At 23.8% G+C, this 25,597-nt stretch overlaps 10 protein-coding genes across 10 annotated transcripts; 5 read left to right on the plus strand and 5 right to left on the minus strand.

Annotated features, from left to right (window-relative positions):
- Positions 1–238: 238 nt before the first annotated feature.
- On the plus strand, positions 239–1,213 carry PVVCY_1201420 (FAD synthetase, putative; the record flags this gene model as incomplete). Its single annotated transcript, XM_008625154.1, has 1 exon — positions 239–1,213. One exon carries the CDS (start codon positions 239–241, stop codon positions 1,211–1,213), a length of 975 nt encoding a protein of 324 aa, XP_008623376.1.
- An 873-nt stretch (positions 1,214–2,086) lies between these two features.
- On the minus strand, positions 2,087–3,160 carry PVVCY_1201430 (conserved Plasmodium protein, unknown function; the record flags this gene model as incomplete). Its single annotated transcript, XM_008625155.1, has 1 exon — positions 2,087–3,160. One exon carries the CDS (start codon positions 3,158–3,160, stop codon positions 2,087–2,089), a length of 1,074 nt encoding a protein of 357 aa, XP_008623377.1.
- Positions 3,161–4,265: 1,105 nt separating this feature from the next.
- On the minus strand, positions 4,266–6,781 carry PVVCY_1201440 (cysteine--tRNA ligase, putative; the record flags this gene model as incomplete). Its single annotated transcript, XM_008625156.2, has 3 exons — positions 4,266–5,897; positions 6,093–6,247; positions 6,562–6,781. The coding sequence occupies 3 exons, from the start codon at positions 6,779–6,781 to the stop codon at positions 4,266–4,268; spliced, it is 2,007 nt and encodes a 668-aa protein (XP_008623378.2).
- Positions 6,782–7,450: 669 nt separating this feature from the next.
- On the plus strand, positions 7,451–8,866 carry PVVCY_1201450 (methionine aminopeptidase 1b, putative; the record flags this gene model as incomplete). Its single annotated transcript, XM_008625157.1, has 1 exon — positions 7,451–8,866. One exon carries the CDS (start codon positions 7,451–7,453, stop codon positions 8,864–8,866), a length of 1,416 nt encoding a protein of 471 aa, XP_008623379.1.
- A 669-nt stretch (positions 8,867–9,535) lies between these two features.
- PVVCY_1201460 (conserved Plasmodium protein, unknown function) lies at positions 9,536–10,867 on the plus strand (the record flags this gene model as incomplete). Its single annotated transcript, XM_008625158.1, has 1 exon — positions 9,536–10,867. The coding sequence occupies one exon, from the start codon at positions 9,536–9,538 to the stop codon at positions 10,865–10,867; it is 1,332 nt and encodes a 443-aa protein (XP_008623380.1).
- A 373-nt stretch (positions 10,868–11,240) lies between these two features.
- PVVCY_1201470 (conserved Plasmodium protein, unknown function) lies at positions 11,241–12,827 on the minus strand (the record flags this gene model as incomplete). The annotated part of the gene is made up of 1 exon (XM_008625159.1): positions 11,241–12,827. The coding sequence occupies one exon, from the start codon at positions 12,825–12,827 to the stop codon at positions 11,241–11,243; it is 1,587 nt and encodes a 528-aa protein (XP_008623381.1).
- A 1,040-nt stretch (positions 12,828–13,867) lies between these two features.
- On the minus strand, positions 13,868–15,873 carry PVVCY_1201480 (heat shock protein 60, putative; the record flags this gene model as incomplete). Its single annotated transcript, XM_008625160.1, has 2 exons — positions 13,868–15,468; positions 15,735–15,873. 2 exons carry the CDS (start codon positions 15,871–15,873, stop codon positions 13,868–13,870), a joined length of 1,740 nt encoding a protein of 579 aa, XP_008623382.1.
- Positions 15,874–16,753: 880 nt separating this feature from the next.
- Positions 16,754–18,635, minus strand: PVVCY_1201490 (tubulin binding cofactor c, putative; the record flags this gene model as incomplete). Its single annotated transcript, XM_008625161.1, has 9 exons — positions 16,754–16,906; positions 17,016–17,148; positions 17,238–17,305; positions 17,390–17,462; positions 17,590–17,663; positions 17,751–17,805; positions 17,919–18,139; positions 18,233–18,393; positions 18,578–18,635. 9 exons carry the CDS (start codon positions 18,633–18,635, stop codon positions 16,754–16,756), a joined length of 996 nt encoding a protein of 331 aa, XP_008623383.1.
- A 1,046-nt stretch (positions 18,636–19,681) lies between these two features.
- On the plus strand, positions 19,682–21,167 carry PVVCY_1201500 (ribonucleotide reductase small subunit, putative; the record flags this gene model as incomplete). Its single annotated transcript, XM_037634632.1, has 5 exons — positions 19,682–19,768; positions 19,915–19,947; positions 20,087–20,223; positions 20,323–20,980; positions 21,075–21,167. The coding sequence occupies 5 exons, from the start codon at positions 19,682–19,684 to the stop codon at positions 21,165–21,167; spliced, it is 1,008 nt and encodes a 335-aa protein (XP_037490704.1).
- A 1,604-nt stretch (positions 21,168–22,771) lies between these two features.
- Positions 22,772–24,285, plus strand: PVVCY_1201510 (enolase, putative; the record flags this gene model as incomplete). The annotated part of the gene is made up of 2 exons (XM_008625163.1): positions 22,772–22,814; positions 22,988–24,285. 2 exons carry the CDS (start codon positions 22,772–22,774, stop codon positions 24,283–24,285), a joined length of 1,341 nt encoding a protein of 446 aa, XP_008623385.1.
- Between the last annotated feature and the right edge of the window lie 1,312 nt (positions 24,286–25,597).

Consider the following 25,597-nt stretch of genomic DNA (forward strand, 5'->3'; position numbering starts at 1 on the left):
AAAAATTATCTCGGGATTTTCATTTATTTATTTTTTATAATATATAGTATATATGTTTATCATTCTCAAATAATTCCTATTTATGTCATATTAACCGTTTTGATATTCTTATAACTGAAATTTTAAAAACATGCTAAAGAAATAATTTAATCATTAAAAAACGGGAAGAAAAAAGACATATACATATTTAAAATTTTTTTTAAATAAAAAAAAAATACAATGAGTTTGTGGTGAAGATATGGAAGAGTGGAAAGATTATTCAAAATCATTGGAGTTGTATGAAAGAATTGAAAAATTACATAAAGAACATATTGATGAGATAAATAAATTAAAAAATTCCAATAATAATGAAACAAAAGATTGTGATACATACATAAACAATGAAAATCAGTTAGGAAATTATAAAAAAAATCGTGATATTATAAAACCTAGTATGTATAACTATGATATAATGAATTATTATAAAGATGAATTAATATTAAAAAAAAAAATTATAGAACTATCTGAAGATATTATTACAGCAATAGATCATATTTATGATATGCTTCGTCTTTGTAAAGATAATGTATTTTTATCATTTAATGGAGGAAAAGACGCTGTTGTTATTTTACATTTATTTCGATGTGCATATGCAAAATATTTATATGATATAAAAGGAAAAATAATAAAACCCAAATTAATTTATTTTAAGGATAATGAAAACGAATTTCCTGAAGTTTATCAATTTTTAAATGAATGTGTATATATATATGATTTTGATATAAATGTTATTAATGGTAAATGGGATGTTAGTATAACAAATTTTATTGAAATTATTCAAACACAATATAAAAATATTTGTATAGAAAAATTAAATATAAAGACAACAGACTCTTGTATATTACCCCCTCCTATAGCATTTATTAACGGGACAAGATATATTGACACAAATACCGAAAAATTACATATTTTAAATATTAGTTCAAAAGGGCTTCCACCTTATTTATATTTAAATCCTATATTTTATTGGACATATGGAGCTGTTTGGACTTTTATTTTATATTTTAAAATAGATTATTGTATTTTATATGATCATGGATATTCTTCTATAGGCTCTATGAACGATACTATTAAAAACGAATTTTTAAAATGCAATGATGGTTATTTACCTGCTTATTTTTTGAAAAATTGGGAATATGAAAGATATAATAGATTATTTCATAAAAAAAAATAACCATAATATTACAATCGACTAGCCAATACAATTTTTTTTTTTTTTTTCAAGAAAATATTGCACACACATTTTGATAAGTATATATCTTTCTTGTTAATTACGTTAGAAGAAATATGCTTTATCTCCCCCAAAATAATATACTATTTTTTAGTCTCATCATTATTATTACTTTATTTTTAAATCAAAAAGATCAAAAACCGTGATCGATGGTGTATAGACAACACCTTTTTACAATTTCAAAAAATATGAACAGTTAATAATTTTTTTAATTTTTACTTTTTTAATTTTTTACTTTTTTAATTTTTTACTTTTTTAATTTCTTTATTTTTTTATTTCATTTTTAAATTAACAAAATGTATAGCCAGAATTTGTATACACATTTTTTTTAAGTAAAACCATTCTCGTTTACAATTCTTTTTCATATTTATTCATTCATACATTCCCCTCCTTTTGCTTTAATTTTTATATTCCATTTTGTCTTAATTTTTTTTTAAATTTTAAATAAAGCTATAATTAAAGGACTATTGGGGGTATATACTCTTTACAAAATACAATTTGAAGGGTGAATAAATCTTTTTCAAATTGATACTTAAAAAATGAATAACATTTTAAGATAATAATATATAGAGAATGAGCAAGACAAATATGCAAAGTCGCTCTTATGTAACACATTAAATGAATGTTTTATCACTATAAAAAATGATAATAATATGTGTGTAAAATAAAAGGCTACATATAAATATGTATTAAAATTTATTTTTTAATTATAATAAAAATTCACAAAAAAAAAAAAAACAACACACATATACACATAAAAAAGACCACATTGGGGTAATTGTTTATTACACAAAAATTAGAAAATTAATTTTCAATTTATTTATCATCAGAACTATCGGAATTGTACTCATTCAAAAGTGTTGAAATATTTTCTTTTTTTTTAATAATAAACTTATAATGTGTTTCCAAAGGCTTTTTTGAAAAAATAGATTTATTGTTTATATTTATCCCTGTTGTATTATTTGTTATGTTATTACGCTTGAAAGATATTTTATCTTTTTCTACATTATTATTTATTCCATTTTCTTCCTTTTTATTTATCGAATTATATTTGTCTGTGAAATTTACAGATTTCCCATCCATTTCATCCATATCAGCCATCTCATCAATATCAACCACCTCCTCTTCAAACTCATCCTCCTTTATAATAACATGAGGGTTAGATGATTTTATATTCATAATATTTTGAGTTGTATTTGCTATTTTTCTATTTTTATTAAGAAGGTCAAAGAATTTTTGTTCATCTTCAGAATCGAGATTATTCATAAATATATTATTTTTATTATTTTCCATTTCATTTTTTTCATATAATTTATTTAATGCTTTATTTATACTACTAAATTTATCAATATGTCTTTTATTCATATTTTGTAATTCTTCTAATTGTTCATTAGTTTTTAATTCTTGTAAAGCATTATATGATTGTTTTTCAATATTTTTTACTTTATCTTCTTCTTTACCATTTTCATTTGTTCTATAATATTCATCAGCTACTTCTTGTTCTTTATGAGCATCATATGTTCTTATACCCCCTTCTATTAATATATAATCTCCATTCTTAGGATCGGTTTTAAAAACAAATTCATTTCTACATTCTGAACATTTTCCATAAAATTGCCAAATTGGAATATTTAAATATGTTTCATCTTTTAATTTTTCAACTCTTGAATTAAATTTTGTACCAACATAAGTAAAGGCTTTACATTTACTACATTTTAATGTAAATGGATACATCATTCTTATGTTTAAAAATTTCTTTTTCTTTTTATTATATTTATTATTTTTATTATTTTTCTTTTCTATTTTTTTCATTTGTCTCTTTTTTTCCATTAATTTATCCGGATCAAAGTCCGGGGGAATATATTTGTTCAAAACCTTTCTTTCTGCCATTCTGTTTTAAATATTTGTAATAACTTTAGATCGCAAAAATCAAAACGATTAAAGCATATAATCCAAAAGCTTATATTTATACTCTCATTACATTTGTGTTTTTGAAATGGTTTTTATTATCTAGTATGTTTTGTAAATTATTATTATCCTATATGTGAAGAGTATGTGAAATATTTTGGATAAGGGAGAACAAAATTATAAAAGTTTTGAAAAACTAGAAAATGAAAAAATTGTAATAATTAAAAATTATTATTTTCATTCAGCTAGCTTTTCTTTCCTCCGTTTTATTTTTTTCAATGATAAAAAAATATTTGCATATCCTAATTGCAAAAAAAATTGTTTGAAATTTATGAAATAATTTTTTTTACTAGCACAGACGGGTAAAAATTGGAAAACTATTGTCTCATTATTTCATTATATTTCCTTTTTATTATCATTAAAATGGGGGATATTTATTCTTTTATTTTTCCCCCATAATGCTTAGCTAATAACATATAGAACAATTTCGTATATGCCATACATTTTTTTATATCACAATTGATTTTTTATAAATTAAGCAAACTTTTATATAGCTTTTAATTCAGATAAAAAATGAAAAATCTATGAATAATAAACAAATTTTATTCATATATTTATATGTGCAAATATTATATATAAAAAATGTTTTATAACTTGAAACGTATATTACCTTGTCCCTTTCAACATACATGCCAACTTTTTTTTAAACTGAAAAACATTCAGACATTAATTTATCATTTTCTTTATGAAATTTGTTGCTTTTGTATATATATATCATTTTATGAAATTTTGAAAATATAGAAAAAATAGGCACATGTATTACCATCATTCAAATAAAAATTATAAAAAATTTATTTATATATTTTTTCACATAATTGAGGAAAACAAATAGAACCGAATGATATGTATACACACATAAACACTTGGATGTTAAGAAAAAAAATAAAAAATAATTTAACGTATATTTTATAGAAAAAAAAAATAGACTATCCATTTAGGTTCCTATTATAGTTGCAAAATAGTTCATTCCCCATCTTGCTTCTTATTATGTAACATTCAAAGTTTTATTATAAAATTTGGGATTGAATTATTTCTTTTGATCAGTATTTTTCTTTTTGTTTAAATCACATTCTCTCTTTTCCTTTTCTTGTTGTAACTGATTTTCATCCAAAACTTTAATGACAAACTCATTATTTGGACGATCATCAATTAGTATACCCATGTTAAGAAGGTGTTGATCCCTTAATAAATCACATTCTTTTAATAAGTCTTCATTGTTTGTTTTTATTTCTTTTATAAATTCATTAATTTTGTTGTTATTATCAAGGGTAGCTGGATCTGATGAATCGATTTTAATTTCCTTCGATGCCTTCCTAATTAATTTTGCATTTTTTTGTAAAATTGCTCTTATATTACTTCTATAAGAACCAAGGACATGTAAAAGGCTATCGAAATTATTTGGTTTTGTTTTTTGTGCTTCATCATAAAATAAACCAAATGTGTTCATAATAAAATTTATATAATGCTTTAACTCTAGTAATAATCCTATTTGTACTTTTCCATTTTGTAAATATATATTAATCTCTGTAATTAACTTTTGAATAGCTACTAAAGCTTCTGGGGTGTTAAAATTATCGAGAAAAAAATTGTGAATATTAGTTTTAGTTTGTCTAAATGTATTATTTAATTTATTATCTGTATCATTCCAATAAAGATCACAATTATTTAAATCAAAATTTTTTATTTTCATATTAATTAAAGCAAAAAAATTTGTAAAAAATTTATCTATTTCTATACATTGTGTCATTCCTTCACCATTTGGACTATAATTCATAAAACTATCCCATTTATTAAGAAGAAATAATATACGTATTTGATTTGATGTATATTTTTTTAACATATTTTTTATTGTTATAAAATTTTTCAACGATTTAGACATTTTTAATCCTTCAATATGTAAATGACCAGAATGTAAAAAATAATTTACCCATTGACTATGATCAAAGAAAGCTTCACTTTGTGCTAATTCATTATCATGATGTGGAAATCTTAAATCTACACCTCCACTATGAATATCTAATACTTTTCCTAATATTTTACTAGCCATAGTTGAACATTCAATATGCCAACCGGGTCTACCTTTACCCCATGGTGAATCCCAAGATGGCTCGTTAGGCTTCGAAGATTTCCATAAAGCAAAATCATAGGAATTTTTTTTATTTTTTGATATAACTCCTAAATCTCCTTCCCCTTCTAATATTTTTGTTTCATCTTTAACAGACATTGGTTCCATACGTGCATAAAAATGATCAGGATTTTTTTTAAATGCATCAATATCAAAATATACACTACCTTCACTACTTACATATGCATACTTATTTTCAATTATTTTTTCTATAAATTTGATTATTTCATTTACATATTCACTAACTCTAGTTATTGATGTTGGTAATAAAACATTCAAATTTTTCATATCTTCCCAAAATTCATATTCCCATTTTCTAGCTAATTCAGTAAAATTTACTTTCTCTTCTTCACTTCTTTTTATTATCTTATCATCGATATCAGTTATATTTATGACCATAAATACATCGTACTTAAAATAGTTTGTCAATATTCTTCTAATTATATCAAAACTCACATATGTCCTTGCATGTCCAAGATGAGCTGCGTCATAAACTGTTGGCCCACATGCGTACCATTTTATGGTATTCCCTTCCTAAAAGCATAAAGAAAAATAACAGAATATAAATGAAATACAATTAAAACATTATCAGCTTGATAAGCGGCACTTCAATTAAGTAGTAGCTCTATGCTGATTTACTTCGAATTATAATTTTGTAAAAAAAAATATGTCCTTTTTCAAAATAAACATGAAACAGTTTATTTATTTTCAAACTATGCATAGACTTACTTGTGGAACAAATTCGACTTTGCTATGAGTCAATGAATTATTCACCATCAAATTGGTGATTGTTTTATTTTCCTTGGATGGCATAGTCCATTTTGGTAAATTGCTATTTGCTTCCATGGTTGAATGAAATAATTTTTTAACTAATACGTATTTGTCTATTAAAAATGTTGTAAAAAAGGTAAAAGCAATTAATTTGTGAATTTTATTTATTTGCTATATATATATAATATTTTACTAAATTTAGATCTACACACAATTTTACATATAAAATTTGAAAGAAGAGTATTTAATCTTTTAAATAAATAAAAATATCCATCACGCATTTATGAAAATAACACTTTGTAAAAATCAATACAATGTCATACACACACTTATATGTAATATGCTATAATGTTTAAACATATGCATATTTTTTATTTGCATATATAATTTATGAACTGTTCATAATTTTTAGTGTTTTTTTTTTTACTTTTAACAAAATTATTCTTGCCGTACATATATTTTGGAATAAATAACATTCCCTTTTGTGAAAATTTCCCTTTTTTATTAAACTGATTTTTAAGGGATATTCTGTTTGGTGTTTTATTTTTCCTATTATAGTAACTATTAATATTTATGGAAGAACAAAATAACGTTTTTCTATATAAAATCGAAAAAAGCGTTAAACATAAAAATATAAACAATTTCATTTAAATCAATGGCACATGCATATATAATATGTATAAAGCTCAAATAGTCATCAAATTCATAAACATAAAAAAATGCCTATATAAATCATCAATGTTGCATTATCATTACTACTATATTTTATTATTCATTTCTTTTTCTTTTTCACTTTTTTGTGGCTATTATAATATGCAAATTTTCTCAATTTTTTTACCAACTGTATATATATTTTTGTATTTTCTATAATGGCAAAAAAAAATATATAGATCAAGTTTATATGCAATATATATTTATAGGGTCAGTAAAAATAATTCCATTAAAATTTTTATTCCGTTATTAATACATATCATATTTTATTAAGCCGCTTTACGCTGTTAATCTAAAGAATTAATTATATGCCACATATAATGTAGAAATTTTATAACGTTATATTTTCCTATTATTAATTCTTCAAATTTTTTTTTATAATTTATTTAATTTTTTCTTATGTGCTATAATTCTGCAATGTCACTTTTTTTACAAAGGAAACTCTTTCACCAATAATATGTAAAAATGCATATACTATAAAAAAATGTATCTTTTTAATTCATTAGGAAAAGATATTATATTTAAATAAAAATATTAATAGGAACAAAATATTCCGAGCATTTGTAGTCATATTTATTTTATTTTTTCACTAGTCATCCTATTCAATGTCTGATAATACGAAGGAGTGTGGTAGTAGTACCAATCAGGACTGCAACAATATAAGCAAGTCAAGTGATGCGAAAAAGGAGGAAGCATTAGAAAACAAAAAATGTGACAACAGTTATGAAAATTCTGAATCATTGAAAAGAGAAGATGAACATGTAGAAATAAAAGAATCGGGCAATAGTAATTTAGTATGTAAAGGATGTGGAGAAAATCTAACGAAAAAATTGAATTGCCCTGTATGTTTAAAAAACAAAATAAATAGCTATTTTTGTAGCCAAGAATGTTTTAAACGCTCTTGGAAAGAACATTCTAAAATGCATAAAAGTGAAAAGGAGAATAATGAAAAGGAAGCAGATAAAGAATCAAAAAAAGTTGAAAAAAATAAATATACAGGAATAATAGAAGAATTATTGCCCCAAAATTATGACCCTACTAATAGAAAATATTGGATTTATGATAGCCATTTAAGAAATTTTTTAAGTTTTAAATTTACTGGAAATATAAGACCATGGCCTATATCCAAAATGAATTATGTACCTGATCATATTGACAAGCCAGATTATGCCATTACTTCAATACCTACATCCGAATTGAAATATAAAAGAAAAAGTGATATATATGTAAATAATAGTGAAGAAATTGAAAGAATAAAAGAAGCATGTATATTAGGTAGGAAAACTTTAGATTATGCACATTCATTAGTTAGTCCAGGAGTAACAACTGATGAGATAGATAAAAAAGTTCATGAGTTTATAATTAAAAATAATGCATATCCATCTCCATTAAATTATTATGAATTCCCAAAATCATGTTGTACATCAGTAAATGAAATAGTATGTCATGGTATACCAGATTATAGACCATTAAAAAATGGGGATATTATAAATATAGATATAAGTGTATATTATAAAGGTGTACATGCCGATTTAAATGAAACTTATTTCGTTGGAGAAAATATATCAGATGAAGCTAAACTACTTGTAGAAACTTGTTATTTTTCATTAATGGAAGCAATTAAAAAATGTAAACCTGGTATGTTATATAAAAATCTTGGGAATATTATAGATGCTTATGTATCAAAAAAACATTTTTCAGTTGTTCGTACATATTCAGGACATGGAGTAGGAAAATTATTTCATTCAAATCCAACTGTACCTCATTTTAGAAAAAATAAAGCAGTAGGAATAATGAAACCAGGTCATGTATTTACAATCGAGCCTATGATTAATGAAGGTCATTATGCAGATGTTTTATGGCCAGATAAATGGACAAGTGCAACTGCTGATGGAAAATTATCAGCACAATTTGAGCACACCTTGTTAGTTACCCAAACTGGAGTTGAAATACTCACAAAAAGATTTCCAGATTCCCCAAGCCTAGGATTTGATACAAAGGATGATCTATACATTATGTAATCCGTAAATAATGATAAAAAAAAAAGAAAACTATCAGTTATGAATGAATTAAATATGTTGTTATATCGAATTAATATCATTCTACACATTTTTGTTAATGTGTATTTTTATTTTTTTTAATGTTGTTTTAAAATTATGTGCTTAATTTTTTTATTCGTATTTTCAAATTTTATGCTCACTTAAATCTGGCATATATGGTTTAGTTTTATTTTGTCTGAATATCAACTCACCAAATTTACATATTTTATACTTTTTAATAAATTTTCTATTTTGTTCATAACTTTTTATTTTTATAAAATATAATAACTCAATATATATTTCTTTTAAAAAAGAAAATATTAACATTTTTTATTTCTTTATTTTATCAAGAATATTTAATTTCGAATTGTTTACCTCTGAACATATTTATTGTGCCACATGTTTTACTAAATTTTAAGCTGGCCAATTTACAGAAATATAGTAAACCTACATGTTGATATATTATTGGCATGTTCCTATTTTTCGAGGTACTCCTTTGGATATATACCTGTGTGTAGTTATAAAAAATAATTAGTAATTTGGATTTTCTTCTTTATTAAGATATAATTATTTTGAAACAAATATAATAAATAATTAATTTTTTTTCTTTTTTTTGGTAAAATGATTTAAAAGTATGAAATATTTTTGATAATGAAAAGGTTAATTGAAAAGAATGTAATTAAAATAAATTATAATACTTTTGTAAATCAATATAAAAAAGCTTTTAAATGTGAAAAAGATATAATTGATGAAGAACTATATGAGCATTTTATTATAAATCCTTTTACTTATTCTAGACCATTTGGCTGTTTACTTCCTAACTATAACAACACAGAAACCTATTATTTAAATGGGATAAATATTTTTGAAGTAGTAGATTATGTTAGCATAAATGAACGTTTGTATAAAGTTGAAAATTCTGGAGATAATGAAGATGATAGTGATCAAAATGATGAAAGTTTCAACTTTCCCGATAATTCAGGAAATGAAGATACAATAGACTATAGTAATAGTGAGGAGGAATATGGAAATGGAAATAAAAAAGGGAAAAAAAATAAAAAATCTAACAAAAATAGTGAAAGTGTAAAAACTAAAGGAAACCAAAAAGGAACCAATCGCAACATAAACAATAACAACACTACACAAGCAAAAAAAAGTAATAATAAATATCGAAGGATCTTTCGATTTTTATTATTTGATGGTAAATATTTTATTTATGCTTATGAATATGAATATAATGAAATTTTTAATTATCTTGAGACAAATAAATATAAATATCCAAAAATAATTTTATATAATAACCCAGTTATTAAACGTAAAGTAATATTATTAAAAAAAAATCAAGTGATAATTTTATTTAAAGGGAATATAACAACAGAACAAAATACTTCAAGTATAAAAGATGAAGAAGAATGTTATGATATAGTTGACATTAATAAAAAAAGTTATTTTAATTATACTAATAAACAAGAGGAGCTTATTCCAATTTCTACAAAAAATGAATCAAATAGTTATAACTGGTCTGGAAATTATAATATGCCTAATCAAAATAGGCATCATAATGATAGCCCAAACTATTTAAGCAGAGAAAATAATGTAAGACATTTTTATTACGAAGATGACAAGTTTAAAAATACATATACCAATTCAGGCACTACCAAAGACGAACAAAATTATAATAATTTTTACAATAACAATAATAGTGATAAATACGATCATTTTAAAAGTTATACACCCCTAAACCAGGCACCCAACTTTAATGAAAATGCACATAATAAAAACTTTACTCAAACAAATTCGCCAAATAATAATCCAAACCGAATGTGGATAAATAATCAATCTAACATAAATAAGGATATTTTTCATACAAATAATAATAATCAACTAATAGATTTAACAGAGGGTTTTTTCTCATCGAAATTTTTTCAAAAATCACCGGATATAAGTAACACATGTGATGATGTTATTATTTTGGATGATTAATTTTTTTTGTTTTTTTTGGTAAATTATAAATTTTTATATGTCTAATATGCATATTTATATAATTAGAGAAAGTAAACTATGAAAGGGGAGAAAAAAAAATATATACGACACCTACCTATTATTAACAACTACAACTGAATGGTTTAGTTTCATCATTTTGTGCAAAAATTGGGGGTAGGCACATTCCTTATATTTTATTTTTTTTTAAACTGTATAAACAAGCTTATTAAAATTTTTCTTTAAATCCTTAAACTATTTTAAGGGGTAATACGATTTATGGGTTTTTATTAAAATCGTGCATGAGCAAAACAAAAAAAAAATGCACACAAAAATAAAAAAAAATATGAACAAAAATAAAAAAAATATGAACAAGCTAGGAATAAATTAGGTTGTCTGTCGATTTACACACATCCTCCCATGTTCCGTTGTTTTTTAAAATTTTATATGCTCTTTTCATTTCATATATAATTGTTTTATAATTTTGAGGTAAAATATTAGCAACATTTTTTCCTATTTCGAATGGGTTATCAACAAAAAGGTAATACGATTCATAACTTTTCAATGATGTAAAATTGTCATAATAATTATTTATGTCACGTATAGCTATTATACCACTTTTATATTTATAGCCATAAAACTTAAAAAATTCTAACATTAAGGTTGAAATGTCTATATGGCTAGCATGGTCATAATTTTTATTGTCGCTACTTACACCGTTTTGGATATTCATTCTTTTTAGTTCTTCTCTTATAACAGCGTCGTCTTGGCAATACTTGCAATCAACACCCATAACATAAAACGATTTTTCATTTCTTCTGATTGATATATCTTGAAGTGAAATTAATATTTTGGGCTCCATAACATATTGTAAAAAATGAATTACCATTAAAATTAATGAAAAGGATGACAAAAATCCTTTTGATCTATCATTAATATTTCTGTTTTTTGACCAGTATTTTAAAGCTATTCCCATTAATTGTAATCTTTTATCTATACTTACATATTTTTGAATTAATTTTGAATTAATTACTGCTAAAATATTATTTACTGAAATATCACATGATAGTTGAAATGAGTTTTTATGATCGTTACAATAAAAATGTATTATGGGCACTTTGGCTGAAAATCTTTGTTCAATTATTCCATTATGATAATTATTTAATATTAAACATATTTTTTTTAAAAAATTTATCTGATCTTTTCTATTAAGAAGAATTGGAATTTGTATGCATATATCTATGTCACTATTTTTCATCCAAAAACCATTTATAACAGAACCAAATGGAGTAACATGACAATTTTTATATTGTTTATCAATTTCGTTTTGCAAAAACTTTAAAAACATTTTTATATTGTTAATATCATTTTGGGATGGTCTTAATGCAATTTCTAATTTGTTTAATTCTTCATTTAAAGTATTTTCTTTATTGTATTCTTTATTATAATATAATTGTTCATGTTGTGTTATACATTGATTGAGAACTTGTTTCATTTCAGAGTATTCGTTACTAGAAACTGTGTTGGATATATTGTGCCCAGAATTGGGTGTCCTATTTTTATGTAAACAATTATTTGTAAGACTATCCCTTTCTTTTTCCTGACTTATTTTGTTGGAATAATAATTTTCATCGTCAACTTTTCTATAGTACTCTTTGTTGGCATTATTTCGTTCTAGCATATATATTTCATCGTCTGATTCATCACTATTAATAGTATTATCAGAGAGGTCCTCAGCAACCTTAAAGTTTGTTAATTGTATTTTTTTATTTATTTCATTTATTTCATCATGGTTTATATACTGATTTTTTATAGTACTAAACTGGTGTGCAAATTTCAAATTTTCTACAACAGGAAATGGTAATATTGGGAAACGGTTTATATTTGAACAATAACTTAAATTATATATTTTTTTATTTTTTTTTATTATTTTTGAAATCATCGACAAAAAGTTAACATTCATTTCATTTTATTTATTCAAGCTACATTTTTTATATCATTCCTCAAAATAATAGGATACACCATGATAATTACATATTGACAAGAGGTGGCATAATTTTATCATTCAAAAAAAAAAATTATATCCATATGCTTTTAATAATTTTGAACAATGTTTTATATTTTTTTTTTACCACCCTTTTAGATTAAAAATAAATATATTCTGTTTTAAATATAAATTATTTTGAAAATTATTTATATAATTTATTTATTTTTGGGAAAAAAAAAATATAAGAAAAAAAAATATATGAAAGCACATTCTTCATGAGTCTCAATTTTATCCCGTTGTTTTCGGGAAATATAAACATACCCGATATGTCGTTTAACTATTATTACCATTATTGTTATTATTCTTTTTTTTTGTTTTATTTTTTTGTATAAAACATAATTTGTAAATTCATTTGAATAATGCCAATACCAATTGATGAACCAGTTTTACATAAAAAATAAATGAATGACAACTGCACTTGCATGTGTATAGGATATAAAGATTTTCCATACTTTGTAATAGAAAGAAAATAATAAATTTTACAAAAGTATACGAATATAATCTATTTATGCTTAAATATTTTCATAGGTATTATACAGATACAAAAGAGTTTCTTATATATAAAAATAACAAAGTATTTATTTAGATTTGTTGTTTTTTTATGTATGTAAATATAGAAAGACATAAACTTATGAATAAATACAGAAATTTAATTAAAAATAACATTGTAAAAATACTAATAAGTTTGTAAGCTAAAAAAAATAAATAAAAACATGCATAATTATTTGCATTATTAGATGCATGGGTATATACGAGAGCATTCTCGATTAAGCATACGCTATATACCATGTTAAAATATTTCTTTATGGTATTGCCAAGCAATTTTAATTAAAAAAAATAGTACCATCTAAAATTATGTGTAATATGCTAAATAGTTGCCTTCGTTAAGCAGTTTGGGATAATGTGAGGTGAGATATGCATTGTTTGGGTTGTTGTTTGTTGACGTGATGTCCGTTTTAGTACATGCCACCCATGTCACCCATTGGGTTGACTGAATTCATATGGGATGGCATTTCTTCATTTTTTCCATCTTTTGAATCTACAATTGCAACTTCAGTTGTTGTTAATAAAGATGCTATTGAAGCTGCATCTGAAATAGCTGTTTTAACGACTTTGGTTGGATCAATAATACCTGATTCAATCATATTTACATATTTTCCTTCTTGAGCATTAAATCCCATATTTGAATTTTTTTCTTTAAGAATATTTCCTGCAACAACAGATCCTTCATGTCCTGCATTTTCTGCAATTTGTTTGATTGGTGCTTTACAAGCATCTTTAATTATATTAACTCCGACTCTTTGGTCATAATTATCAGTTTGAACCGAATCTAATTCTTTTGAAGCAAACAATAGTGCACTACCTCCACCTGGTACTATACCTTCTTCAACAGCTGCTTTAGTAGCACATAATGCATCTTGTATTCTATCTTTAATTTCATTAACTTCAACTTCACTTATACCTCCTACTTTTATTAAAGCAACACCACCAGTAATTTTGGCTAGTCGTTCTTGTAATTTTTCTTTTTCATAATCTGATGTATTATTTTTAATAGCATTTCTAATACTTTCACATCTTTCACTAATTTCTTCTTTTTTACCTTCCCCTTCCATAATTAATGTATTATCTTTAGAGACATTTATAGATTTAGCTTTACCTAAATAGGAAATAACATCAGGGTCATCTAATTTCAATCCTGCTTCTTCAGTAATAACTTTAGCACCAGTCATAACGGCTATATCATGTACAAGTGCTTTTCTATGTTCACCAAATCCTGGTGCTTTTACTGCACATATTTTTAATCCCAATCTTAATTTATTTACTATTAATGTAGCTAAAGCATCACTATCAACATCTTCTGCAATAACTAAAAGAGATGATTGATTTTGTAGTACATGTTCTAATACTGGTAATAAAGATTTGACACTAGATATTTTTTTTTCATGTATAAGTATATATGGTTTATCTAATTCTACTTTTTGATCTTTACTATTATTAATAAAGTATGGAGATATATAACCTCTATCAAATTTTATACCTTCTACAATTTCTAATTCATGTTGTAATGTTTTTCCTTCAGTAACTGTTATAGTTCCCTCTTTCCCTACCTTTTTCATAGTATCAGCAATAAGTTGTCCAATATTTTTATCACCATTAGCTGATATACTTGCTACATTAAATATTTCTTCTGTTGTTGTTACATCTTTTTTTATTGAATTTAAATATTCTAAAACTTTTTCTACTCCCTTGTTTATTCCTCTTAATAGATCCATTGGGTTCATTCCTGAATCTACTGCTTTACATCCTTGTTGAAAAATCGATCTAGCTAAAATTGTAGCTGTTGTTGTACCATCACCTGCCTTATCATTTGTATTTGCTGCAACTTGTTTAACCATTTGTGCTCCGAGATTTGCTAGCTTTTTATTAAATTCAATACTTTTTGCAACTGTTACACCATCTTTTGTTATTTTTGGTGATCCAAACGATTGCTCAATTATTACATTCCTTCCTTTGGGCCCTAAAGTAACACTAACAGCATCCGCTAGTTTATTGCAACCTTCGATAAGTAAAAAAAAATAGTTAGAATATATGGTAGTTTATATGTATGCATATACCAAATGAAGATTTACATAAACAAACAGACACACACACATGTAGTGACAATCATATTATGCCATTTTTTAATGGAAAAAATTATGAATAACAACCAGAGCTACAAATAAGGATGTAGCACCATATTCAGACAAAAAGATACATATGAGTGTATACATAATTATTGTAAAAAAAATAATTAAAAAAAATTGTTTAAGTTTAATATTTAACCTATTAGCATAGCTGTTCTAGCATCACTCCCAAATCGAATATCTTTAGCTACATTTCTTTTTTGAATCTTATTTAATAAAGAAACACATTTATCTGTACTTCCATTATGTATTGTTTTTCCACATAATCTAGATAGCATTTTGTAAAAATTATAACAAATAAAAAAAAATTAAAAAAACAATATTTTTATATATATTTAAAAATGTAAATTATTACAAAAATGAACCAAATAATATCTTAGAAAAATTATCAGCATATATAATATATGAATTGGTGTTTATAAAAAATATAAATATAAATGTAACATTAAAATGTAGTGTGAATTAAAAGGAAAAAAAAAAATAATGCAAATAAAAGATCTATCACTTATATATAAATATAAGGATATGAAAAAAATATGTTTTTTTAATTATATCAAAAATGTAAAAAAATATAAAATATATATAATAACATCCTGTGTTTTAAGTATATTAATTTTGTAGGTGATGGCATAATTTTTTTATGGGAGATATGAGACCCCAAATAAAATCACGCCCATTTATATATGCCCTAACCTCAGTACTATATTTGATATACAGCTTTAAACACAAAAATATAAGAGTACTACTTTTATATAAGTATAGTTATATTTTTTTAAGGTGCATAATAATAATGATAGTAAAGTATTCCTTTGTTAATTCAGTATAAGTATATGTTATTAAAAAAAATATATATAATTTTGAATGGATATATAAAAATGTGAAAAAATGAAAATAAAACAATCTACATATTATCGTATGTATTATAGAAAAATAATTTATCTTTTAATTAATAAGAAGGAAAATAAAAAGTGTATATAAAATAAATGCATTTTTAATTTATTTATATTTTCTAACTACTAATACTCATAAAGTGTTAGTATAAGCAAAAGGGATATATTGAGAGGAAAATTATAAAAAAAAAAAAAAATTATATTTACAAGATTATGTAACACACATATACAAATTACACCAATGTGGCTTAAAATATGTTTATTTTTCTTAATCTAATTTTTTTAAAAATAATGGGAAATTTTCTATAACATATGTATTATTTATATCGTTTTCTTTATTACATCCAATGCTTTCCATTTTTTTTAATTTTACTTGATATATTTGTACTTCATTTGAAATACTGAAGTTTGGTGATGTATTCTAAAATAAAGAAAAACAAATAAAAATATGTAAACAACTATTATACATACACTAATGTACTATTGGTACATATATTTGTTTTATTTATATTTTCCGATGTTGTACATACTTGCATGTTTTGCCAACTAAAGTCTAAGACTTCTTTCCATTTGTTTGAAGTTCGGCTTATATTAATTTTTTCTAATAATTTGGGTAACTCATCAAAGTTTAAATTATAGGGGAAAAAAAACAGCTTTTCCGAGCTAAAATTGGGAAGGAAATATTATGAAATAAATGTCTTTGCAACAATAGGTTCCATTCTTTACTTTTGTTTTTGCGTAATCATGTGTACTTTTCAATAATTGGGGAACTCATAGAATTTATGTAAAAATTTGTATTAACCGCATTGTGTATCCTTATCTGTAAAGTTGCAAGCACGCATAGAGATGAGCATACATAGAAATAAGCACACAATTTTATTAGTTATTTTTTCTCCATATTTACCTGCTTTGAATTTGCCAAAATATTGCAATCGACGCAGTTGTAAATCAGTAAAGATGACTCAACAGCGGCGGACCTGTAAATTGTAAACATAGACAATTGTAACATAAAAAAGAGTTTAATATAAGACCATATCATTTGGCAATTCAAAAGAAGCTTAATTGGTCTATGATTAAAAATGGTGTTCTTTTTTAAGGCCATACCAAATAGTGCAGTTTGTTATGTTTTGTATAAAAACAGAACTTAATATGTCAAGGAATATAATTTCGCAATTAGTCTAAAAATAGTAAGTTTATCCAATTTATAGAAAGAACTGAAATTGTAATAAAAAATATATTCAATATTTTTTTTCTTAAACTTTAACCATATTATTTATTAGTAAACTTGAGTAAGTCGATTCTCCTATTCCTCTTATTATCCTATGCAATAATGTTTTAAAAAAAAAAAAAAAAAAAAAATTTATAAAAATAGCTATCATCATAAGTTACACGGAATATGATAGGATGTGTATACATTTACGAGTAGAACCTACTTTATATTTTTTTTATTTTGGAAAGACAAACTATGTTTATTCAAATCAATTGGCATATCAATTGGGTCACTATGTTCAGGATCTTCATCAATACAACAATTTTCAGGAATAAAAAAATTGTCATCGAAATTTTGATTAACATTTTGACATTCTATATTATTTTCATTTTTAATCATTTCATGTTTTAAATTTTCCAACTCTTTTATTATTTCTTTTACTTTCTAACAAAATGGAATGAAATAAAAACAGCATTTTTTTTTAATCTATAAATATGGAATAAGTTATAATCCATTTTGATAAAAAACCAATCTAACCTTTTCATAAACAATAACTGAACTATGCTTGAGTAGTTGAAAATAAACGTTGGATATTTTTTCTTTTATTTTTATACATTCAGAAGATAATTCATTAATTTCATGTAACTTGTTTATATTAAATTGGCCATTTTTTAAATCTGTGATTTTATTTTCAATGTCTACACAATTATTAAAAAGGAAAATGTAATTGAAAGTGTAAATGAAAGTGTAAATATATTGCCATCCTTTTTATTATTTAGACAAATGCTAAGAAAAAATTACGAGAAAATACTTGGCAACACATTGTGCAATTATATATGTAGAACTTTTTATAAGACATTCAATAATAAAAATTGATTAAACCTTTTAACTGTTTGCGTACTAAATCATCATAATCATCTTTTGCTAAGTTGTCATTCATTTTTTTTGTATATAAATAAGTATTAGCTATCCTAATAATTGTATATTTATAAAAGGGTATACCCTATTTTAAGGTTTATAAAAAAGGAGAGATATAACAAAAAAAATAAACTATTTATAAGGTCTCCATATAAAATAAAAACAAACCCAATATAAACATTCTTTTTTTTTCATTAAAAAACTCCATTTCAAATAAATGTAATATATACACAAAAGTATGAATTTTTTAACTTTTATATAGCATATCAATTTATAGCTAATTCATTTTTATTTTTTAAAAAATTTTACTATTTTAAATGACAAAAATAAAAAATATTATTTACAGCAATTTTAGCAGTACACTTGTAAGGAATAAATTGAAATTGATAAAATGATCTCCATATATTTATATATTAAAGAGTTTGAAAATAGTGTAAATTGCAAAATGTGTATTTATTCATACTCATATATGCATTTCTTAAAACTTATAAATGTTTAATAAGTCCATATATGGCTAAAACCTTTTGTACTTGCTTATTATTTACTTGTTTACTTTTTTTTTTTTTTTTTTTTTTTTTTTGACTTGGAAAACTGTTTGTATATAATTACTAATTTCCTCTTAATAGGAATTATGATATGTCTTTAAAATTGTTAGAGAAATTTAATTAAAAAAAAAACAATTTTATACTTAATAAATATGAAAAAAATAAAAAAATACATAAATATGTTATAAAATACACATCCTAGCAAAATATGCACAAACACATATGCGTGTACACTTTTGTGTTTAGAGCATTTCATCGAGTTTAAAAAAAAAAGGCAAAATACTTCAGAGAATAATATATAAAAAATAAATAAATTGTAAAAATAAACTAACTTATTTATTTTATCATATCATTATCGAATTGCCATTAATTAGTATTATTATATCGGGATTGTATTTTACATAATTATTTTATTTTATTAAATAATCTTTATTTTTGTTTCATTACTTGTATTTTATTTTTTTTAATTATAATAAATACTAACACCAAACATTTACACCTATCAATTATTATTTTTACAAAAATGAGTAAAGAATACTATCACACTCAAGAAGTATTATTGGAAGCCCAGTACAATGATGATATTTTAAAGGAAAATCAATTTAGATGGGTAATACAAAAAAGGAATAAATATATTTAATAAATAAGCAGACTAGCATGGGGAGAATATATATGTACATATATATTTGACTATTTTTTCATTTATTTATTTATTTTTTTCTCTCACACTTTCATTCTTAATATGGCTGATCTTAGGTTATGTTCCCTATAAAGTACAAAACATTTTGGGTATGCTGAAAAAAGTTGAAAAAGTTGAAAATAGTTTGACCCTTAGGAGTACCATGTGCAAGCATCGTATCACACTAGGCTATACATTATGATATAAATATGTATATATACATACATATTTTTATTTTTTTATTTTTAGAATTATTACAAAGAAATCGAATCCCTTTTTTGGACAGCAGAAGACCATAACTTCGATAAGGATAAGCCATTTTTGAATACTATGGATCAAACTAAGTTATCTAAATTGCTAGAACTCCTTTGCTTTTACAGTTTAAAGTAAGAAAAATAGCTACCTAGTTCGAAACTCACACACGGGTTTGATCGACACATATGCAAGATGATTATTTTTTCTACCTATTTTTCTGCCCCTTACAGAGATTTGCACCTACGTGATGAGCAAGCAATCATAACGAGCAAACTACTAGACATAATTCAAATACCAGAAGGTCGAGCCTTTTATGGATTTCAAATGTGCATGGAAAATATACACAATGAAGTATATGCATGTATTTTTGAATCCTACTCCTCAGATTCAAAACAAAAAAAAGAAATAATTGATAAAGTACTAAAGTATCAAAGTGTTTTTAAAAAACAAACTTGGCTATATAACGAATTTGAATCTAACATCCCATTTTATAATAAACTAATTCTTTTATATATATCAAAAGTACTTTTTAATGGTGGTCTAAATATAGTATCTAATCATTCTAAAGAAAATGGAATATTACCATGCTTAACTAGTGTATATGATAAGATACAAAGAGATGAATATTTACAAGGAGATTTTTCTGTTATGTGTTGTAACCATTTAAATAATAAATTAAAATATGAACATGTATTAGATTATTTTAAAACTGCTGTTGATTTAGAATATGATTTTTGTCTAGAAATGTTAGACTTTGATTCTTTAAAAATTACAAAAGATCAAGTAAAACAATTTTTACAATATTTAGCTGATACTATGTTAGTCAACTTAAAATATCCCAAACACTACAATGCAAAATATCCATTTACCTGGAAAGAATTCTCTAAGGTAGCTAATTCGTATCACCTTTTTTTTCACACTATTTATGGTTCCAATTTTTTACCAATAATATTTTTTTTTTTTTTTTTTTTTTTTTTTTTAGATTATTGTCAGTGAGAATGCAAAGAACGATTCTGTTAAAAAGTCTGCTGATCTGTATGGAGAAAAACAAATAACCTTTGACGAAGATTTTTAAATAAAAAAAATCACATAATTGTGCCTTATTGTACCACATACCACATTATATATTGTCTCGTTTTATAAATATAAATTACCAAACAATTTTTCATTTGTATAGTTAACATATTTTTTTTTATTGAGCTAATACCGTGAAAAAAAAAAAAAAAAAAAAAAAAAAAAAAAAAAAAAAGTTCATATATTTTTTGTGTGTATTTTTGGTATTATATTTGCAATCAAATAAGATGAACGGATCGAATATTTTCGTACATCATATAAAGTATTTTACATTATATTTATTTATGTCTCTTTATGACACATATGCATGTATATGCAACAAACTTGTATTAATTATTCATAAATAATATTTTTTACGATAAAAAAATCAATACATTTGTGCTTAAAATATATAACTAGCACATGTGTCTACATAAAAAGATTCTAAAAATGTTAACTCCCATTTAAAATGGTTAAGCAGTAGAGAATAGTAGAATGGGTCATACATAAGTTAAAATAGAAAACTGGTTATTATATAAAATTGTAAAAATAAATATTTTTTACATACTTATTATATTTGTAAACTACTATAAGTTTGTAATAGTATACCGTTATTTTATTATTATATCATCCGTAAGAACATTAATTATGTCGTTTCTCTTGTTTTGCATTTCTATATTTATTACACTTTTTTGAAAATAGGTAATGTAGAAAGTACATATATGCAAGGTACTAACAAATTTCCATTTTTTTAATTCTTACGATATATTATGAATAAATAAAAATATAAACAAAAAAAAAGGAATATATTGGAAACTGGGAAAATACTTATAAAAAATTGTATAAATTTAATTTAGCTTGTTTAAAATGTTGGATAAAAAAAAAATAAACTAAGAAAATTGCTCTCCTTGTATTTATGTAGGTACTATAACATGATGGTGTGTACTAAACAATTTCTTAATTTGCAAGGTTATCAATTAGTATAAAAAATAATTCCATATATTATATATATATATATATACATACCGTACAAAAATGTGCCTGTGCTAATATAGAGGTACTGCTACATCCACAGTAAAAACCCCCTCATCACTATTCAAATTTTAACAATGTACTCCTAAATATAGCAAACAAAATTAGTACCACATACATGCATAGGAGAAACAAATATAATATACGCATCCCTCAAATTACAAAAAGGTATATATATGAGGTGCTTCTTTAAAAAAAAAAAAAAAAACATAACCCACAATCCGATAATAAAATATTATATTTCACTATTTATATTTCCTGCATATGTTAAACTCTCACGGTTTCTTGTTTTTTTTTTCTCCTACCATAAAATTATACTATTTTTTGTATGCATGCCTTAAATTAATAAATTATATTAAGCTTGTCATAAAAAAAATATATAAACATTTTTATAAATTCCAAAATATATCTCAATAAATAATTACCTAAAAAATATTTTATTTAATTATTTTAAACAAATTAAATAATATACAGTTTTATTCTCCTATTTACTAAAATATTTTTATATTTAATTCAAAATTTTTTCCCTTTTTAATTAATTTTCCAAATAAATTTAATTTTTATTAAAACTTTTTTTTTTATTTCTTAAACACAATGGCTCATGTAATAACACGCATAAATGCCCGTGAAATTTTGGGTAAGTTTCTCTTCCTATTATTTCTATATTTATTCATACCTATAAATTTGTATACACCTATTTAGATATTCTACACGCTATTTCTATGCAGTTTGACTATTTCATAATGTTACTCCGTAAAACTATAAACATGTTTTTTTTCATTTTCTCTCATTTTTTTCTCTCCTTTGTAGATTCCCGAGGAAACCCAACTGTTGAGGTTGATCTCGAAACCACCCTTGGAATATTCAGAGCAGCTGTTCCATCAGGAGCTTCAACCGGTATATATGAAGCCCTTGAATTAAGAGATAACGACAAGGGTAGGTATTTAGGAAAGGGTGTACAACAAGCTATAAAAAATATTAATGAAATTATTGCCCCAAAATTAATTGGCTTAGATTGTAGAGACCAAAAAAAAATCGACAACATGATGGTTCAAGAATTAGATGGTAGCAAAACTGAATGGGGATGGTCAAAAAGTAAATTAGGAGCAAATGCTATATTAGCTATATCTATGGCTATATGTAGAGCAGGTGCAGCAGCAAATAAAACTTCCTTATATAAATATTTAGGTCAATTAGCTGGTAAAAATACTGACAAGATGGTTTTACCAGTACCATGCTTAAATGTCATTAATGGAGGTTCCCATGCAGGAAACAAATTATCATTCCAAGAGTTTATGATTGTCCCAGTTGGTGCACCAACCTTTAAAGAAGCTATGAGATATGGTGCTGAAGTATATCATACATTAAAATCTGAAATTAAAAAAAAATATGGCATTGATGCTATAAATGTTGGTGATGAAGGTGGATTTGCTCCAAACATTTTAAATGCTCATGAAGCTCTTGATTTATTAGTTGCAGCTATTAAAAAAGCAGGATATGAAAACAAAGTAAAAATTGCTATGGATGTTGCTGCTTCCGAATTTTATAATAGTGAAACTAAAACATATGATCTTGATTTTAAAACACCAAATAATGATAAATCATTAGTTAAATCAGGACAAGAATTAGTTGATTTATATATTGACTTAGTTAAGAAATACCCAATTATTTCAATTGAAGATCCATTTGATCAAGATGATTGGGAAAATTATGCAAAATTAACAGAAGCTATTGGCAAAGATGTACAAATTGTTGGTGATGATTTATTAGTTACTAACCCAACTAGAATTGGAAAAGCTTTAGAAAAAAAAGCTTGCAATGCTTTATTATTAAAAGTTAATCAAATAGGTTCTATTACTGAAGCTATTGAAGCTTGCTTATTATCCCAAAAAAATAACTGGGGTGTTATGGTTTCACATAGATCTGGAGAAACCGAAGATGTATTTATAGCTGACTTAGTTGTTGCTTTAAGAACCGGACAAATAAAAACTGGTGCTCCATGCAGAAGTGAAAGAAATGCAAAATACAATCAATTATTTAGAATTGAAGAATCACTAGGTGCTAATGGAGCATTTGCTGGTGAAAAATTCAGATTCCAATTAAACTAAATATAGCTATATTTACCCATAATAATATTTTAAAAAAAAAAACTTTGAGCATAATAATTACGATAAAATAAATTATTCTGCATATATATAAGTATTTAATTTTATTAATAATTTTAAACTTTGTGCAAATTTTGTGTTTACTTTTTCTTATGAATTGAAATACACACAAAAAAAATTCACACACATAATTATTTTCTAACACTAATCATGCATCGTCTTTTTTATTTTTAATATGGTTTATTATAATTTATAAAACTTATGCTCAAATTATAAACTGTTCAATTAAAGAAATTAATATATGATGATCCATACAAGTGGGAAAAATAAAATGGATAACCATTTTTTATCATTTTTTTATCATTTATTTATCATTTATTTAAAATATAGTTTAGTTTTTTCAACTTATACTAAGTATGAAAATCCTTGACAATTGCTTATAGTGTATGTGAATTAATTTGAGAATGTTGGAGGGAGAATATTCCCAAAGTACGGACACAAATTAAGTGATTGTCTTTATTATGAGTATACCCTTATAGAGATAAAATAAAATATACACACACATAAAAGGTTTTACTAAATATGGATGTTAAAAATGGTATGCATATTGTAAATATTTTTTGAAATAAATTTTATGTGTAAAAATAAGGAAATATATTGAAACTTCAATATATTGTGTTTATACATTTTGAAGTTTTTTTTTTTTTATAGTTTAGTAGAAATATAAAAAACCTATACATGATATTTTGGCAACGTTATGTTTGTAAAATATAGATCAATGCCATTTTTACAATTTTCAAAAAATTATGAAATTTACTAACATTGTGAAATGGCATTCCCCCCCTTGTTCATTTTCCGTTCAATATTTTATTTATTTACTTATTTACTTATTTATTTACTTATTTATTTATTAAATTGTTTAACACATATAATTCCATTCAAATAAAAAACAAACATAAATTAATATAAATTTTTTAAGGTAGAAAAAGGACAATTATATAATATACTTTTTTAATGTAATAATTTTTTTTTTTAATTTTGAAATAAATAAAATTTTCATAATTTTTTTTACTATCTATTCTATAAAATGTTGTTAAATTCAATTTGGTTTTTATTTTTTCCATTATAAAATAAGTGAACATATAAACTATTCATTTTTATTTCACTTTGTTTTTTTAAATTAAAAATATAAAATTTTTTTGATGGAATTTGTTGATAATATGTTTTAGTATTATATACTCCCATTTTTTAATTATTTTTTTTTTGTTTATTTAGCTTTTTCCTATTTTTTTTTTGTCATATTTCCTATCTTATT

This window comes from Plasmodium vinckei (assembly GCF_900681995.1).
Source record: "Plasmodium vinckei vinckei genome assembly, chromosome: PVVCY_12".
NCBI lineage: Eukaryota > Apicomplexa > Aconoidasida > Haemosporida > Plasmodiidae > Plasmodium > Plasmodium vinckei.